This window comes from Ictidomys tridecemlineatus, chromosome 2 (genome assembly GCF_052094955.1).
Source record: "Ictidomys tridecemlineatus isolate mIctTri1 chromosome 2, mIctTri1.hap1, whole genome shotgun sequence".
Lineage (NCBI taxonomy): Eukaryota > Metazoa > Chordata > Mammalia > Rodentia > Sciuridae > Ictidomys > Ictidomys tridecemlineatus.
The window spans coordinates 140,325,708-140,344,525 of NC_135478.1; the positions used below are offsets into that span (position 1 = coordinate 140,325,708).

The window sequence follows — 18,818 nt, forward strand, 5'->3', positions numbered from 1 at the left end:
GTGAAATGGTAATGTTTATTCCCATTTTGCTTTTCTGCATTTCCTAATTTCTTCAATGAAACAGATTAAACACCTGGAAAGAATGCACAAAATTAAAATAGTAGATACATGGAATTTCACGATTGCTTTTGCCTCTGAACTTTCTTTTCTTAGATTAGGTTTTGTTATGCTGTATGGGTGAAAAATTACTTTTTTTAAAATGAGAGAAAATTCACTATTTTATTAACTAAACAATTGAGTGATTTTCAGTATATTTACAATGCTGTACAGTCATTAAGTTATTTTATTTAAAGTAAAATAAGAATAGAGAGCTCAAGGAAGAATTTTTTTAAACACTACTTAAAGCATTCCAACAAACTAATATCTCTTAAAAAACCACTAATTACCCAACAGCCTACATATAAAATGAGTCAGTATTACCTTTCTGGTTTGGGTGAGGATTTTTTGTTGCTGTTATTGTTTTTTTTTTTTTTTTTTTTTTGAGATGATGGAGGTTGATTTCATATGCTAAGTCCAAGCTCTACCACTGACCTACATTCTCAGACCTATCTTTTAGCTTTTTCAAATAACTGGATATTATTAAATCACTTCAAACACCAATAGTATGGTGGAGAAAAATAGAAACTATGACAGTCATTGAATATACTAACACTGACTACCTCATAAACTATGTCTAATAAAGCATATACAAAAAACATTTTATGACAAACATTGAATTCCAAAAATGGCTAAACCAATGTTCTAAGCATTCTCCTGCTAAAAAATAGAAATGCTAATCCGCTATTAAAAATATTTAGTATAGGTCAAATACATGTCATGTCATTAAACTAAAACAAAAAAATCTCTATCATAGAAATCCTGCAAATCTCAAAATTACAGAAATAATCAAATTTTGGATTTTTTTCTTTAAAGTGACTTGATGATGGCTTTTTTTTAAGAATTTTTTTTTCATAGCAACTGTATTTATTTTTATATGGTGCTGGGGATTGAACGCAGGGCCCCTCACATGTGCTAGGCAAACACTTTACCACTTAGCTATAGCCCCAACCCTCAAAATTAGAATTTTATCTTCAAAGAAATTAATAGTTTTGATACCACCTGTTTTCAAAATATTTAGAGTCAAAGCAATCTACAGTTTTCTGAGTTCTGCCTCCTTCAAGGATTATAGTAAAATCAGGACTTTTACAATTAACATTTTATTCTCCATTATAGTTAAATCTAATTAGGAAGCATACAAAAACAAAGATTCAAAGATAATGTTACAACTTAGGGGTCAGATCCTAAAGTCAATGTGAAATGAAAATTAATTTTATCACCCATACAGCATAATGAAATATAATCTAGCAACTTGTTTTCCTCCTGCACTTAAATAAGTTACTATTCCTCTGAGTAGTTACATAGTGAATGGATTTAATTAGCCTTTGGATGTAGTTCGGTGGTAGAACATTTGCCTATCATGCCTGAAGCACTAGCTTCAACCCAAGTACCACTAAAAAAGGGGTGGAATACTGTCACCAGATTAATATTCAATAAGGTGATGCTCATACACTATGAAAGTATGTGGAAGATGAAAGTGACTAGTGGGATAGTAAATCTCTCCCATTTCAAGACACTCTAGGCAGACATCAATTCCCACGGAATAGCAGGGGGAAAAAAACAATTCATAAAAGGTTCTACAGTTTTCATTCTTAAATCATGACCCCATTTCTCACATATACCCACACTTTCTCTCTCCCCCTTCCCACAGTTTTTTTTTAGGGGAAACAAAAGTGTGTAGTTGAATTCATGTGAGCTCAAAGCATTATGGTTGCTCTCTACTGAACTGTGTACTAGAACCAGTATTGCAAAATGAGCCTCTGAATCATGGTTAAGAACATAACAAAACTGGGCACCACTGTCTCAGCTACTTCAAGAGTCTGATGGGGTAGGGGAGGGTATCACAAGTTTGAGGCCAGCCTGGCAATTTAGTAAGACTCTGTCCCAAAAACCAAAAAAAAAAGAACAAAACAAACTAAGGAGCAAAATGAATTTGCTTCTGTCACCTGCTAGTTATGCAACAAAAGGCTATCTAATACCTTGGTTTCTTCATCTCTAAACTGGGGTACTTTATAAAATCATTTTATTGAGTAAATCAATCAATATCCATAATAAACATTGTATGACACATTAATTTTATGCTGGGTTACTATTTTCAAAACTAGAATGCTCACTTGATCTCAACTTCAATTCTATTCTCAAAACTCTGCCCTAAGGGGCTGGGATTGTCCCTCAGTGGTACTTTGCCTAGTATGTGAGAGGCACTGGTTCAATCCGCAGCACCACATAAAAATAAAAACAAATAATAAAGGTATTGTGTCCATCTACAACTAAAAAAGCATTAAATTAAAAAAAAAACCCTCTGCCCCAATCTTACAATAATCATTATATTAAGGCATTAATAATCTGTAACCACGGCAAACTCTCCTGTATTCTTAAACTTCTAAGAATTTTCAATTTTTGTATGAGCCTACTGACTTATCTTCATTTTCTTGAAATTCCACCTATTTTCTTTATGTGTAGTTTATCTTGTCATGCCAATTATATGTTCCTTTTAAGACATACAATATGGGAACTCACACCATACCTCTTAAACAGGAAAAAAAAAGGTATTCAAATAAGTACTCGGGATATAGTATCTGAGGCAAGATTACTGCACAAAGGCTTTATAACAAAGTACAAAGAGTTTTAAATGGAAATCACTGATATAGATTCTCAATTTGTGCCAATGTTTAAGTTTTTTTTAATTATTGTTCTTTTAAGTTATACATAACAGTTGAATGTATTTTGACTTATCATATATAGAGAGATATATACATAATCAATGTTATAGATGTTTATCATAGATATACATAATCAATGTTTAAGTCTTAAGAATTGTTAAGAGTCAGAAATGTTCTGAATTTCGATCCCAAAAATGAGGACTTCTAAGAAATTGCTTGTAGTTTTATTTAAGTCAAGAATACTAAAACAAAGGTTAATTTTTAGCTTACTATGATTAATGCTGTAAAACTCAGTCTAAGTCTGAAAAACAGATCAACATACTGAGACATTTAAAAGATGACTGACTATATATTAGGCACAACTACACTGATGAAAAGATTTAGTCTCTGCACACAAGTCTATATAAATATAGCTAAGTAAACAATGCTCAAGAGCTGGGGATGTAGTTCAGTAGTAGGGCACTTGCCTAGCATGCATAAGGCCCTGGGTTTGATCTCCAATGCTAAAAAAAAAAAAAAAAAAAAGACAAGTTCAAGGTGCAGAAGAATGTAAGGACTTGGATACCTCTTTTCCTTTATCCTCAGTTGAGGTTTAAGAAGGAGGGGAAAAAAAAAAAAGCTGAATTTCCCAGAAGAGTTTATCATAAAAGCTTATAGAGAAGATATATTTACAAACTACACATTTAGTCTAAAAAAGCAAGATCAAAAGACTTACCAGATTTTATAATATTTTTCAATGATTTCCTACATAGGTCAGTAAAGTAGTAGGAAATGTAGTTATAATGGCTTTGTTAAAGAACAAAATTAAATATATATGATGACTTAAATTTCAAAAAGAAAGAAAAAAATAGCTTATCAGATTTTTATCTGAAAAATTGACAAAGAAATTTTAAAACATCTAGCCTTGATCACCACACATTATTCTACTAAGTTCAAGAACTTATTGTTCAAACTAAAATTCTAATACCAAAAAAAAGTTTCTATTGTTATAATTCTCCTAATGGACCTATATCAGAGAACTATAACAATTTATCATTTACAACTACTAAGGTAAGAGCCAATGTTTCTTTATATAATGATGATGCTATAAACCTCCAGAATAAAAGGCACACTTTTCCTTTATTTTATCCATATATCTAGATCCAACTCTGCTCCACAGCAGGAATTTGCAAGCTAGGTATACTATACTTCTACCAAAGCATAGTGGGGCAAGTTAACCAACAAATTTACAACTTTGAGTCAAGTTTTAAATGTATGAACTGTCACAATGTGTACAACTGATAAACAGGTAAAATATTTTCTCCTCTCCATAAAGGAGTATTTCATAGCTGATTCAATGAATTCAATTTAATACCAAAATAAAAATACTACATGGTAAAAAATGATTAACAAAACTTGGTAAACACTACCTTAAAAGCCTAGCATTAAATCATTTTTTATTTATTTTTTATTCTAATTTGTTATATATGACAGCAGAATGCATTAAAATTCATATTATACACACAGAGCACAATTTTTCATTTCTCTGGCTGTATATAAAGTATATTCACACCATTTATGTCTTCACACATGTACTTAGGGTAATGATATCCTTCTCATTAAACCATCTTTTTTACCCCCATGCCAATATTAAATCAATTTTATTTGTCAAGGATAATTAATCCACTACCCTCCTTTTTACCTGATTTAAAAATAAATAAATAAATAAAAGTACAATAAAATTGCATCATACTCATGAAAGGTTTTAAAGTCAATCTATGAGGTAAAAATATTGGTCATTTAAGAATAAAACCATCACTTTAAATTACTAATCTTACTCATAGTAAAATGCAGAATATGTTTCTTTATATGTAATAATATTACCAAACTACAGTCAAAATAGCCCTTAATCTTCAGATGGACTATAAAACAGAATAAGATGTTTATGACATAAAACACAAAAGGAAAAAATGAGACTGAATTACAGAACAAGAAGGGTAATATTTAACTCACTCAAGGGCTCATACTCGGAATGGATATAATTCTAAGCATAATCATTTGGATTATGCTTCTTCACCCGACCTCTGAATTTAGAGCACATATTTTTTTTTGTTAAATGCTCATGTGACATGACTTCATCATAGTAGATAAAGCACAGAACAAACATCCTAAAGTAATAAGTAACCACCAGACACTATTTTCTTTTGCAATATCAATTGTAGAGAATCTCTTTTGGGTTCTATTTCACCTCTACTGCCCATCATTTCCAACTTTTGGTTTCCAATAGATAAGATATATAAATCTCATTATATCACTAAGTTAAATTTGAAAATGTAATCATACAAAAAATAGATAAACAATAACATAAATTCACTGTAGTTATTTGGGCTATTGTTTTATTATTGTCTTAAATTTATTCAGAGCTAATCAACATTTTAACTGAAACCAAAACTCCATTTTAGTGCAAAATCATATCTTACCTACTACCATAAGTGTGAATTCAAACCCTCTCTTCACTGATTTTCTATAAACTTGATTTGGAAGATTGGCAAATCCCACATAGCCTTCAAGGTTCTTCGGTTGCTGAGAAAGGTAAAAAGAGGCAAGTTATTCGTGTATCAACAACAGTATCATATCAGACATTTCAAATTTTATTTACTAATCTACTTTTAAAATTATACAAAATATTATTCATAAAAAATCCAATTTTTTTAGGTTGATACCAATAAAAAGTATTAGTTAATGGCAGAATGGATGAAATGAATAGAGCTCAAATTGATTGATAACATAATGGCTAATTACAAAAACCCCAAGGGAATGACATAAAAATTAGACCTCCACCTCCCTCAGAGCAGACTTCCATTGATGATAAATTAGTAACAAGATTCTAACCAACGAAACCAAACAAAATAAAAAAGCACTTTTACTAACAAAAACTCAAATCCCCTAAAAATATGTTATGAACATTTTTTAACTATAACCTTTATTCTCACTGATTAATTACCACAGGTATGAGTTTCTTGAAATATGTTTTCTGAATCATGAAATGAAATAAAGTTTAGTTTAAAGCAATTTATTCATAAATTCTTGACAGCTCTTATGATCAATGTCAATCAACAAACAATAACTTTCAAGCTATTATGCCAGGTCCAATTATGCCACTTCAAGGTTTCACATGATCTTGCCTATTCCATCTTCAAGGAAATCAAATTTATCCAGATTTTTAAGTACATCATAATTTCTTTGCTATATGAGTTTTTGGTCCTCTGATGACTTCAATGATTATTTAATAAGTAACTTTAAAAAATCCAATTCTAAATTGGTATAGTAAATAAGTCTGAGTTCTAACTTGCCCATAGGTAAGAAACACTGCCCATAGTTCAGACCATCTGAGGGAGTAGAGTCTTACTGGCTAATTTCACTTTGGAGATTAAGTCTTATTCATTATGACAATATAATGGCAAATACTACTTAGAGATACATATTTCTTTTAAAAGTTTTGGCCACTTTTACAACAGTACATTAATAAAAACTCAGGAGATCAAAGCATTAATTCAACACATTTGTATTTAACAAAGTCATCTAAATTCTTCACTAGAATCACGTATGTAGTAAAATATTTTATCAATAATCTTTTTCACTCATATAGTTTTTAATCCAAGTATTGATAAGCCAACTCAGTTGATTAAATTGAAAAGCTAATTTTAATGCTAATAATCAAGAAACTCATCTTAACATAGCATTTTAAAGTTAATATTTGAAAGCTTACTATAAGTATAGCTAAAATATGTATTAAATTTAAGGTTTCCTGAGTACACATTTCATCCAACTTTGAGTTAAATTTAAGTAAACTTAGAATGAAAAAAATGTCTCTGTATAAATTATGTAGTATACTTACAGCTACTTTGTAAAGAACACATTTCCATCATTCCAGTGTTCCAGATTCCAAACAGAACAAATTCACAGGGGAACAGTAAACGAGGAATTCCAAGAATTGTAATGACAATTCAATCCAAACAGGAGTGGCAAATCCATTGGAACACAACAAAAGGTAGAAAAATAAAAGTTACTTACATGTAACTCAAAAATAGATGTAAATCACAAATAAATTGAGAACAGACTTCTCTACACATTTTGGTCTTTTTTTGTGTTTACAGGACATCAAGCAGTGAGAGTTAAAATTCACACTAGCCTTGCTATTATCCTGAAGTGTGAGTTAAAACTCATTGTCAATAGTTCTGCTGAAATATAGAACAAAAGACTCCTATGTTTTTATAAAGGCCAATTACTATGCCTTGCATCTTAAGTCTTCCACATGAAATGGTTGAAAGATGTCAGAAGTATAGTTTCAGGAAGATACACAGGCAAAAGCTTTTAATTTTCAATAAGGGAAAAAATATAAATATTTTCATAGTTTCATTTTTCTTGTTTTTTTTTTTTTGGTCAGTCGCTGTATTAATGCAGCCCAAATCAGACAAACCTAAATGTTTTAACTAAAAATCTTCTCATACAATGCTACATTTCAATTCTATTAAAGTGAAATTCAGAGTTAAAAGAAATGTAGACTGGATACAGGAAAGGGAAGAAAGTTAAGATGGTAAGCAGCAACATATGGCAAGATGGGATAAACTGTGAGCTGTGAAAACTTAATGAAAATTAATGAAACAGAGAGAAGAAAAGACAATCACCGAACAAACTTGTTGTGAAAAGTGTACATATTGGGGCTGGAGATGTGGCTCAAAGCGGTAGTATGCTAGCCTGTCATGCGTGCGGCCTGGGTTCGATCCTCAGCACCACATACAAATAAAGATGTTGTGTCTACCAAAAACTAAAAAATAAATAATTCACTCTCTCTCTCTCTCTCTCTCTCTCTCTCAAAAAAAAAAAAAGTGTACATATTTACACAAATACAAATCTATAACCTACTTCTACCAATCAGAGAGTTAAGGCATTACTGTAGTTTTATAGTTAATTAAATTTAGTAAATGAAAATCTACTTTGAAACATAATTAATTACAAAATTATTTTTCCCATGACACAACCCTTCAATGACTTCTCCCTCAAAAGTCAAATTCAAATTCCTAACAAAAGACCTACAGTGGTTCTCAACTTCAGCTTCATCTTAGAAATCATCTAGGGAGTTTCGATAAAATACCAATGCCCTGGTTATACTCCATCCAGATCAATTATATCAATTTCTAGGAGTAGGACTCACCCATTAGTACTTTCAAAGCTCTTTAGATAGCTCCCATGAACAGCCAGAGCTAAAAACCAACAACTGTCAAGCACCCCGGCCCTCAAGATCTAGCCTTGCTATTATCCTGGCCTAGTTTCCTACAACTCGCCTTACTAATTTTTCTTCCAGACACAGTGAATGTCTAACCACTTTTCAAACACACTAGGATGCTTTAACTTCATGACTTTCACACTTATTGCTTTTTCTCTATATAAGAGATTATCATTACACAAATGTCACCTTCAAAGAGAGATGTGCCTGTCTACCCTATTTAATCCACTCCTCACCTAGTACTCTGCTGCTTGCTTTGCACTTAAATTTACCACCATCTAACATGCATGTTAATCATACTGTTTATTAGTTTTCTCTACCCCATTGCTAACAAGATTGTAAGCTCCATCAGGGCAGAGATTAAATGAATTACAGAAATTGCAGTATCAAAAAAGAAGCCATCTGGGAGAGTTGAAAAAAGTTCAGAAATTATGGTATTTTAGTCTGCATCTTCAAAGAATCCACCAGACAAAAGACATAACAAAAACATCTAAAGAGCCTGGCTGTGTCTTATTCATTGCTTTAGCTTCAGTATAGTCTTTGGCACATACTAAGAAAAGAGGGAAAAGTATTCTAGGTAAAAAGTGGACCCTAAATTAGAGATAAACTTGGTATTTCTAGGAACAACAACAATAACAAAAAAGGTATATGAACTGAAGTAGAAAAGAAGGTAAAGAAACAAAGGAAGGTATGGACAAGGGCATGAGTGATGGGAAATGAGGTCAGGGAAGTAGGCAGGGTATGATCATGTGGGACTCAGCCAAAGTAGGAAGTCTAGATATTATTTTAGGCAAGATGGGAAGCCACTGGAGGGTTTCCACAGGCAAGTGACCTGATTAGTATTTTAAAGATAGTTCTCCCTGCAAGGTGAAGAGTGGAAATAAGAAAACTAGTAAAGAGGCTACTGCAATAGTCCAGGAAAGAAAGATATACTGAACTAAAATGGTACAAAAACAATGACAGATTAAGGATTCAAAATGTTTTGAAGATAAAGTTAAGGGGATATTGCTGATGGACTGGATGTGATTAGTGAAGGAAAAAGAGATGAAGGATAATTCCTAGATTTTTGGCTTGAACAACTCAATTGCTACTGACATCTCCTAGGGAAAAAAGGAGTAATGGTAGAAGAAAAGATTGGTGAAACACAAAATCAAAAACAGCTTTGAAATAGTTGTTTGAGGTGCCTATTATCTATTTGATATGTCCAGTAGGCAGCTTTAAATACATGGCTCCAGAAATTCCAAGACTAGTTAGTGCTGTAAATACAGATTATGACTGGGAAGGGACTAAATTCCCAAAAAGAGATTATAGATAAAAAAGAAGGGAATTCAGAGCCCTATAACCCTAAAATATTAATAGTTAGGATGTGAAAAATTAGACAATGAGAAGGTATGAGGAAAACCAAAACCATTTCAATGATGGACTAGTCAATCAACTGTATGGAATGCTACAGAAAAGAAGTCAAATGAAATATGACCCTAACATTTGAAAATAAAGTTGCCAATAACTTTTAGAAAACGCAGTCACTGTTACACAGTAAGAAGAGTGACTAGTTTGGTTTACAGTAGATAATTATTTGCACTTACTTATTAAAACATTTTGTTATTTCAAAAATCAAATGATTTTGAAACACTTATGGTTCCCTCATATGACTGATATCCTAGATGGGTAGAATTGTCATATTCATCTCTATAGTACTAGCAAAGTGTCATTTACAGAGTTGATAACCAAAAATTGTGGCGGACTGCATATTCAGAAACGTTTCTTCTGAAAAAAAAATGTTCAAAAATCAAAGACAAATTGGTTTGACTCCTGCTGTAAAATAAATTATGACAGAATTTGCATAAAAGTATCCCATCAAATAGAAAAATAAAAGTCTAATGCTACCTGGCTCCAAATACTATTTAGATAGTACACTATTCACAATATTGCTTAACTAAGGCACAAACTTTTCATATCCCATGAGAATCTTTCCTGACCCCAAATTCTAAAATAGCCAGTTTGTAATTATGAAGACTTAACCACCCACTGATTCTTTTCCTGAACAAACAAAATGTTCACAGTGCCAGTTGTGAAATACAATCGCTGGATAAGGAAACATTATTTATAGATGTAAGTGATATAACCATGGTATTTATAAGTATGAGAATTATAAATAAATGTATATTCACCCAGGCTTCTATCTAAAACCTTAAGATCTTGAAAGTATTCTTTGATTTTAAACATCAGCTCTTTAAAAAGAAACCTTAATCATTATTTCCAGATGAATATATTCATAGTTTTTAGTTATATTCTATTTCTGCGAAAATTTATATTTAAAACAAAACAAAACAATAACAACAACAAAAAAAACCTAGAGCTGGGCACAGTAGGGCATGCCTGTAATCTCAGAGGCTTGGGAGGCTGAGATAGGAGAACCGCAAGCTCAAAGCCAGCCTTAGCAACTTAGCGAGTTAAGCAACTCATCGAGACCCTGTCTCTAAATAAAATATTTTTAAAAAGGGGAGCAGGGGAGGCTCAGGATGTGGCTCAGGGGTTAGGTGCCCTGGGTTCAATCCTGAAGAAGGAAGGAAGGAAGAAAGGGAGGGAGGGAGGAAGAAAGAAAGGAGAACACTACAATGCCACTGCTTGCTAAAAATTAAATATGGAATAAGATGAATGTTTAACTTATCTAACCTTATTTCTAGAAATCAAAACTTCTTAAAGAAAAAGATGCTTATATAACTGAAACTTTTCAAGAATTCTTCATGTTCTTTTGCCATGTTCTTGTTACACAGAATAAAGTCACTAAAATTTGATACCTAAAATCCCATCATCATATTTAAAGGTATGGTATTATATTTGCTCTAACAAATCTTTCCATCAGAGTAGAAAACCACAACATATTTTGAAATTTGCTCAAAATGCTTTTTGGTAACAACAATAAAAAAAATTAAGCAAGGAGAATTGTAAAAGAATGGAAGCCTAATAAAGACCAAAATCTCAGGAAAATCAAAAATTATCTTGGAAGGATTTTCATCAACCTTCAACTCCCCCAATCTTCACAAAATGAGATTCCAATAAAAAAAAAATCAAAGTGGTTAGAAATAATAACATACAACCCAAATTTCCTTAATATGCTAGAATTCTATTTCACCTCTTGGTTATTTCGATTTTAAAAAATCAGGTTATACAGATCCGAGGATTATATCAATTACTTTCAAATTCAACGATAAACATTTGGTCTTTCCAAAATAACTAAGTTCAATCCACCTTCCTTTGGATTTTAAAATTAAATATATATGTAGATGCACATATGACACACTGTTTTACAAAAAAAATAATTTTTTTCTCCTGAAAATTCAGCTTTGTTTTCCAAGTATTCCTTGAATTGTTACAAGCTTTTGGTTAATTTCCAGAATTCTAAGAAAGTTAATTTTGACCATTCTTGCCCATTTTCTCATTGATTTTAGTGGTGGAGAGCATTTTCTGAGATGTATTGTAATTTCTTTGATGTCACTCTGCCAAATGTCTCAAAATGGTTTTTCTATTCAGTATGCCCTTATCTGTCCATGTCTATTCTTCTAAATCTAAGCTTTTTATATCTGCATGGCATTTAATATATGGACATACCATAATGTTTTTTATTTCACTTGTTCAAGGAACTTTATAAAATAATGTTTCACTTTTATTAACAGGGCTTTCTTTAATATTCTGCTATTTAAATCTTACATATTCTCAAGATTATAAATTTGTAGAACTGGAATTTGCTGAGTTAAAGGGAATGAAGATTTAAGCTTTTCGTCCACAAAACCAAACTGCTCCTCAAGTAAGTCATTTAAATTCTGACAATCATGTTACCGAGTACCTTACATTTCTACATTCTCAGCCAGTACTGGGTCCTTCTATTCATTTTAATTTATTCTCGCAAACAGATCTTTTGGCAATGATGAAAATGTTCTCTATCTGTGCTGATTATGTTGGTCACTGATATTATGGGCCTGTTGTGCACTTGAAATGTGACTAGTTATACACACACACACACACACACACCACACTCTTTTGGAGGGAGGCAGTTTGAGAATTGAATCTAGAAGCGCGATAACCACTTGAGCTACATCCACGTTTTTCTTATTTTTGACACAGTCTCACTAAATTGCCTAGGCTGGCCTTGAATTTACAATCCTTTTTCTTGTTTCCCAAATCACTGGGATTACAGATATGAGTCACTGCACCTGGCTTGAAACGTGACCAGTTCCAAATGATTTTTTAATTCTAATTTCTATTTTATTTTTTATTCTAATTTGTTATATATGACAGCAGAATGCATTACAATTCACATTACACATATAGAGCACAATTTTTCATATCTCTGGTTGTACACAAAGTAGAGTCACACCATTCATCAAAAATGTACTTAAGGGGCTGGGGATGTGGCTCAAGCGGTAGCGCGCTCGCCTGGCATGCGTGCGGCCCGGGTTCGATCCTCAGCACCACATACAAAGATGTTGTGTCTGCTGAAATATAAAAAATAAATATTAAAAAAAAATTCTCTCTCTCTTAAAAAAAAAAAAACATGTACTTAAGGTAATGATATCCATCTCATTCCACTGTCTTTCCTACCCCCATCAAATGAGATGTTCTAAAGGTTTTAATATGTACATCAGATTATATAGGTTTACTACAAATAAAAAGAATGCAGAATAATAAAGTCTTTAACTTTTTATATTGACTGAATGTTAAAATGATAGTATTATGGATTACATTTGGTAACATAAAATATTACAGTTTTTATTATTTATTTTCACTTTTTTACCTTTACTTTCTTAATGTGTCTAGTAGACTATATAACGGTATATACTGTTAATATGTATGGTTCACCTTATGTTTCTATTGGACAGCTAGAATCTAGCTTTCCCAAAAAAAACTGTTTAACAGTAGTATATTTCTTCTCCCTGTTTCTTAAATTTGTCAGATACTACACTCCTGCTTTCTTTTGTTTGTTAAAGATGATATCTGACATTTCAGTTTTCCTTTCTGCTCCAAATTGACATTCCAGAATATTTTTAGCGCCTATGTGTAAAGTCTTTCAATAAGTTTAAGTCTCGTTTTCTTGGTTGTGATTGAGCCATCACTTTAATATTTATTTATTGATAAAATACATTTTACACTTATTGAAAATGATGTGGAGTTGGCTTCCTCTTTTCATTAGGCTCAAAAGACTAGATGTGGCAGAAGAAAAAAATCAGAAAAACTGAAAATTGATCAAATAACATTAACCAATCTAAGTTAAATATGAAAAGTGGGCAAGAGCCATAGAAATCCACAGAACAAAAATCAATCATGCCAATATGTGTATAATGGGAATTCCTAGAGTAGGAGAGAAAAAGAGAGGAGAGGAAGAGAGAGGGAGGAAGGGAGAGAAAGTATTGAAGAACAATGGCAGAAAACTTCTCAAATTTGTTAGGAAAAAAATTAGTCTCCACATTAAAAGATCAGTAAATGCCAAACAGGATAAAATGAGACCCAAACCTCAAACTGTCAAAAAGAAAGCAAAGACAAAGAGAACCCTGAAAGAACCAAGTAAGAAGGAACTGACCATGTGCAGTTGTTTCTTCTCAAGAAACTAGAAAAACAACAAATTAAACCCAAAACAAACAAAAATAAGAACATGATAAAGGTTTGACTCGAAATAAAGGAAAAACATGAAAACAATGGGGGGGTCAACAAAACTCTAATTTGGTTTACTGAAAACATCAACAGATCTGACAAATTTAGCAAAACTGACCAAAAAAAAAAAAAAAAAAAAGTAACACTCAAATTAGTTAAGAACAAAGGAAAAAGCACTACCCTCATAGAAAAAAAAATTTTTTTAATATTTCAAAGGAATCTATGAACAACTGTATGCCAAAAAATTAGATAACCTAGAAGAAATATAAAAATTTCTAGAAAGACACAAACTATCAAAACTGACTCAAGCTGTCTATCAACAAAAGGTTGGGGATGTAGCTCTGTGTTAGCACATTTGTCTACCATGTGAGAGGCCCTGGGTTCCAACCCTAGCACTGCAAAAACAAAAATAATTCAGAAAATCAGAACTGTCCTATGACAAATAAATGATTAAATTAGCAATCAAAAATTCTCTCACATGTATGTGTGCACACACAGAGATAACCAAAACAAAAAATTAAACAAAAACATAAATCTGCCCACAAAGACAAACCCAAGCCCAGATGTCTTCACTGGAATATTTTACCAAATGTTTAAAGATTGTCCAATCCTTCACAAACTACTTCAAGAAACACAAGAGGAGGAAACAATTCTCAGTTTCTTTTATGAGACCAATTTTATACTGATACCAAAACCAAATGCACAAATGGAAACAACAAACCAGTGCTCTTTATATAGACCCCAAAAACCATCATCAAAATACTAGCCACAGATTCTAGCAATATGGAAGGAATTACACCATGACCAGAGTGGGATTTATCCCAGAATAAATATGCTGGATTTACATCTAAGAATTAACCAATGTAACATACTAAATTACGTAAATACACACAACAATCATATGACCATCTCTGTAGAAAAAGAAAATATATTTGACAAAAATTCAATACTCTTTCAAAATTGTGGTGAGCCGTTCCTGCGGACTGTGGTCGCCATTACATGATGGCGCTGGCTCCGTTGTGGTCTGTGAAGGACAACTCCATATCAAAGAGAGTTGGCGTGTTCCCAGCTCCTTATCAGAGAAAGTTGGCGTGTCATTTTCTAGCACCCTGTGAGAAGGGTACACGTGGCAGCTTTGCATTGGGGTTCGCGGTGCTTTATTAAGGCTGGGAGGGGCATCCGAGGGAGCAGTAGAAGAATTATTAGAAGAATATCAAGGGCCTGAATAAACTGCTGAAAGAAGATTCCTGAGTCGCGTCTTCCTTGCGGGCAAGGGGGGTCGCGACACAAAATAAACACACTTAACAAATGAGGCACGGAAGGGAACTTCCTCAAACTCATAAGGCATCCAAGAAAACCCACAATATTATACTTAATGGTAAAAGACTGAATGCTTTCACTCTAAAAATCAATAACAAGACACAGGTGTCCACTCATATCACTTCTAATCAACACTTTGTGGAGGTTCAAGAAAAGGCATTTGGCAAGATAAAAAGAAGGTATCTTAATTGTAAATATAAAGAGTAAAATTATCTCTAATTGCAAATGACATGATCTTATAAACAGGAAATTGATCTATAAATTCAACACTTTGCCTATCAAAAGGCATGAATATCTACATAAAAATATTTCCTAGATCACATCACATATAAAAATCAATATGGACCAAAGACTTAAATATAAGATATAAAACTATTAAACTCTTAGAAGAAAACAAAGAGTAAATCTTCATTATCTTGGATGAAGTTTCTTAAATATGAACATCAAAAGCACAAGCAAGTGGGTTATGAACTCCCAATTTTGTTGTTCATAACCCACTTCAATCTAATGTATGAAATATGATATGTCAAGAGCTTTGTAATGTTGTGAACAACCAATAAAAAAAATAAAAAACTAAAAAAAAAAGCACAATTTTTTTAAAACAGATAAACTGTATTTCATCAAAACTAAAAACATTTGTGCTTCACACACCACCACCAAGTAAATGAAAACTGAAAATTAAAGAAAATATTTGCAAACCATCTGATAACAAATTTATATCCAGAACATAAGGGATTCCTACAACTTAATAAAAGACAAATAACACGATTAAAACTTGAGCAAGAAATTTTAACAGACATTCCTGCAAAGATAAACATATATGTCATACATCATTAGCCATTAGGAAAATGCAAATTAAAATCACAATGATAATCACCTCAAACCTACAAAGATAAGTAAAATTTAAGAGACAATCACAAATGTGAACAAGAATGCAGAAAAATTAAAACTCCCATAAACTGGTGGTAATTAGAAAATAGTTTGCAGTTCCTCAGAAAATTGAAATGGAGTTACCCTAGAATTGGGAAATTCTATTCTAGGTATATATCCAAGAGAATTGGAAATATGTCCACATAAAAACTTATTTAAATGTCCACAGCAGCATTTTTCATAATAGCAAAAATAAATAAATGAAACTCCAATGCCTATAACCAATTGATGAATGGATAAACGAAATGTAAGTATTATCTATATGGTGGAATAATACCAACAATAAAATAAAGTACTCCTAAGGTATGGATAACATTAAAACATTATACATGGCTTCTGTTATTTGTTATGGCTCAGCAGTAGAGCGCTTACCTAGCATGTGCGGGGCGCTGGGTTCAATTCTCAGCACCACATAAAAATAAAGTAAAGGTACTGTGTCCAACTACAATGAAAACAAAATATCTTTTTTAAAAAACATTATGTTAAGTGAAAGAAGCCACTCACAAAAGACCACATTTATATTAAATGTCCAGGATAGGCAAATCCATAGAAACAAAAAGTAGATTAGTAGTTGCCAGGATCTGAGAAGGAGAGGGTATAGTGACTGATTACTAATGAGTACAGAGTTCCTTTCTGGTGATGAAAATGTCTAAAAGCAGATACTGTCAATGGTTGCACACCCTTAATATACCAAAACACAGAACTGTATACATAAAAGGGGGTTTTAAGGTATATAAATTATATATCAATATAGGTGGTATAAAAACAAGCATGTATTGTATAATATGCTGCAACCTCTCAGGTATAATGTCCCCTTTCTCACACATTATCTTCTCATTTATCCAAAAAGATAGGACGAAAAAGCCAGAAACTTAGCTGGTTACCTCTACGGACAGACTGGAAAGTGGTAGAAAGAAAAGGGAAATGAGAACAGGGGGAAAAAAAAAAGAGGGAAGTATACTTCTGAGTACACTCATTATAAAGAGGTGACTATTAACCCCATGTTTCATATATTCCAACAATAACAACGAAATAATCAAAATCAACCAGGATATGAGAAGAACCCAAAATGGAATACAAAAAATAACAAGTGAAACTAACTGTATTTCAAATTAAGAACATAAAGACACTGAATGGAGTTAAAGAAAAGATAAGTAACTTCAGAAAACAGTATTTTGACTATAATGGTATAAGGCTAGAGACAAAAAGAAGTATACACAAACACTATACTTAATAAGTAAACATATGTATAAGAGCAGTTCTGAAGTTTTATCTGTGTATAACATCCTTTTTCTTTTTAATTTTGAGACAGGGTCTCACTAAATTGCTGTGGCTGGGTTTGAACTTCAGATCCCCTTGCCTCTGCCTCCCAAACTGCTGGGATTAGCATATGCCACTGCACTCAGCTGTATAACAATTTTATAAATATTTAGGTAAGGGGCTGGAGTTGTAGCTCAGCGGTAGAACACTTGCCTTGTACACATGAAGTACTGCAATTTCTAAAAGGAAGAGAAAGGAGTTACAAAAAAGAAAAACAAATATTAGCGTGAACCCTAAAATATTAGATGGGAATCTGTATACCAGTTATAAATTCATGGTTCATAACTGTATACATATACAGAAATAAAAATGTGGTTATGAGGCTGGGGATAAGTTGTGCATGTGAGGCAAGCACAAAGCCTGGGTTCAATCCCCAGCACCACCAAAAAAAAAAAAAAAAAATGTGTGTTTATGTACATAAATACATGTATTCCCTACCTTTGCCTGCTCAAAATAGTAGAAGCATTATACTCCAATAGCGATGCTTCTAATGCCCAGATTTAGTATATAAAAACTATTCTCAAACAAAAGGAACCTTAGGCAATGGTTGATTCCAAGCCTTAATCAGGAAAAAAATCAAGATAAGCCAGAAAATAAGGAAGAACTCAAAAAATGACAGGGTCACATTAAAAGATATGAGAGCCAATGTGAAAGCGCAATCAATTAATATCCATGGGTCCATGCTAATATTAATAATTGATGAATTAATGAATAAAAGTTCTTCCTTACAACATAATCCCCTTAAAATGTAGCATGATATAAACAGAAACTATAAGACAAATAACAAAGTAACAACTGCCACAGGCAAGAATTATTGACAGATGCTAAAATTAGAAGGTAAAAATATTAGTAATGAGAAATTAAGTATTTGCACATTTCAACAAAATAGCATCTAAAATATACAAAGAACTCTTACAACTCAGTAAGATGAACAACCCAATTTAAAAATGGACCAAAGATTTCCATAGACCACCAAAGATGATATATGGATAGCAAATACTCAAAGAAGATCCTCAACATTATTAGTCACCAAGAAAATACAATTTAAAACTACAATGAGTTACCTCTACAGATCTACTACAACAACTAAAATTAAGAGTCATTCCAAGGGTTGGTGAGTATATAGAGCCAGTAGAATTCTCACACACTGCTGATAGTGATGTAAAATGTTACAAGTACATCGAAAAATAGTTTTGCAATTTCTTAAAAAGATAAACATATATCTACCATATAATATAGTCCAAGTACTATTTCCCTACGAAAAATGAAATCATGAGCCATCTAATTACAGCTTTTTAAAAAGTCTATAAAATAAAAGCACTGAAAGAGAATACTTTCCAAATTTTAACACTGTGTTATTTTGCTGTGTTTAGAGGTAATTCAGTTTTCTATAATTCTCCATTTTCCAAGTTATTATTAAGAAATCTGAAATATTTTTTTTAATTTTCCATTTTTAAAAAAATCACATAGAAAAAACTAAAGTAATATACATCAAAAATCACTATGGGTCTACTTTTCAACAGGTTAAGTCTGATGTTCTTTATTTTTACTTCTGACAAGTTTATATGACTGTC

General features: G+C 32.1%; 1 protein-coding gene across 4 annotated transcripts in view; it reads right to left on the minus strand.

Moving 5' to 3' along the window:
• Septin7 (septin 7) overlaps positions 1–18,818 on the minus strand; it is a 107,023-nt gene that overhangs the window by 73,968 nt on the left and 14,237 nt on the right. Inside the window, exons 1-2 of one of the 4 annotated variants that reach the window (XM_078039857.1) lie at positions 12,402–12,425; positions 5,219–5,321 (exon numbers count right to left, since the gene is read on the minus strand). The exons of 1 other annotated variant lie outside the window; for it this stretch is intronic. In XM_078039857.1, coding sequence (XP_077895983.1) covers positions 5,219–5,321; positions 12,402–12,410 — 112 coding nt within the window. In that variant the 5' untranslated portion in view covers positions 12,411–12,425. Of the gene's footprint in view, positions 1–5,218; positions 5,322–6,636; positions 6,656–12,401; positions 12,426–18,818 lie in introns of those variants that run through there. 2 more of the 4 variants (XM_040291842.2, XM_078039858.1) reach the window with 2 other exon arrangements.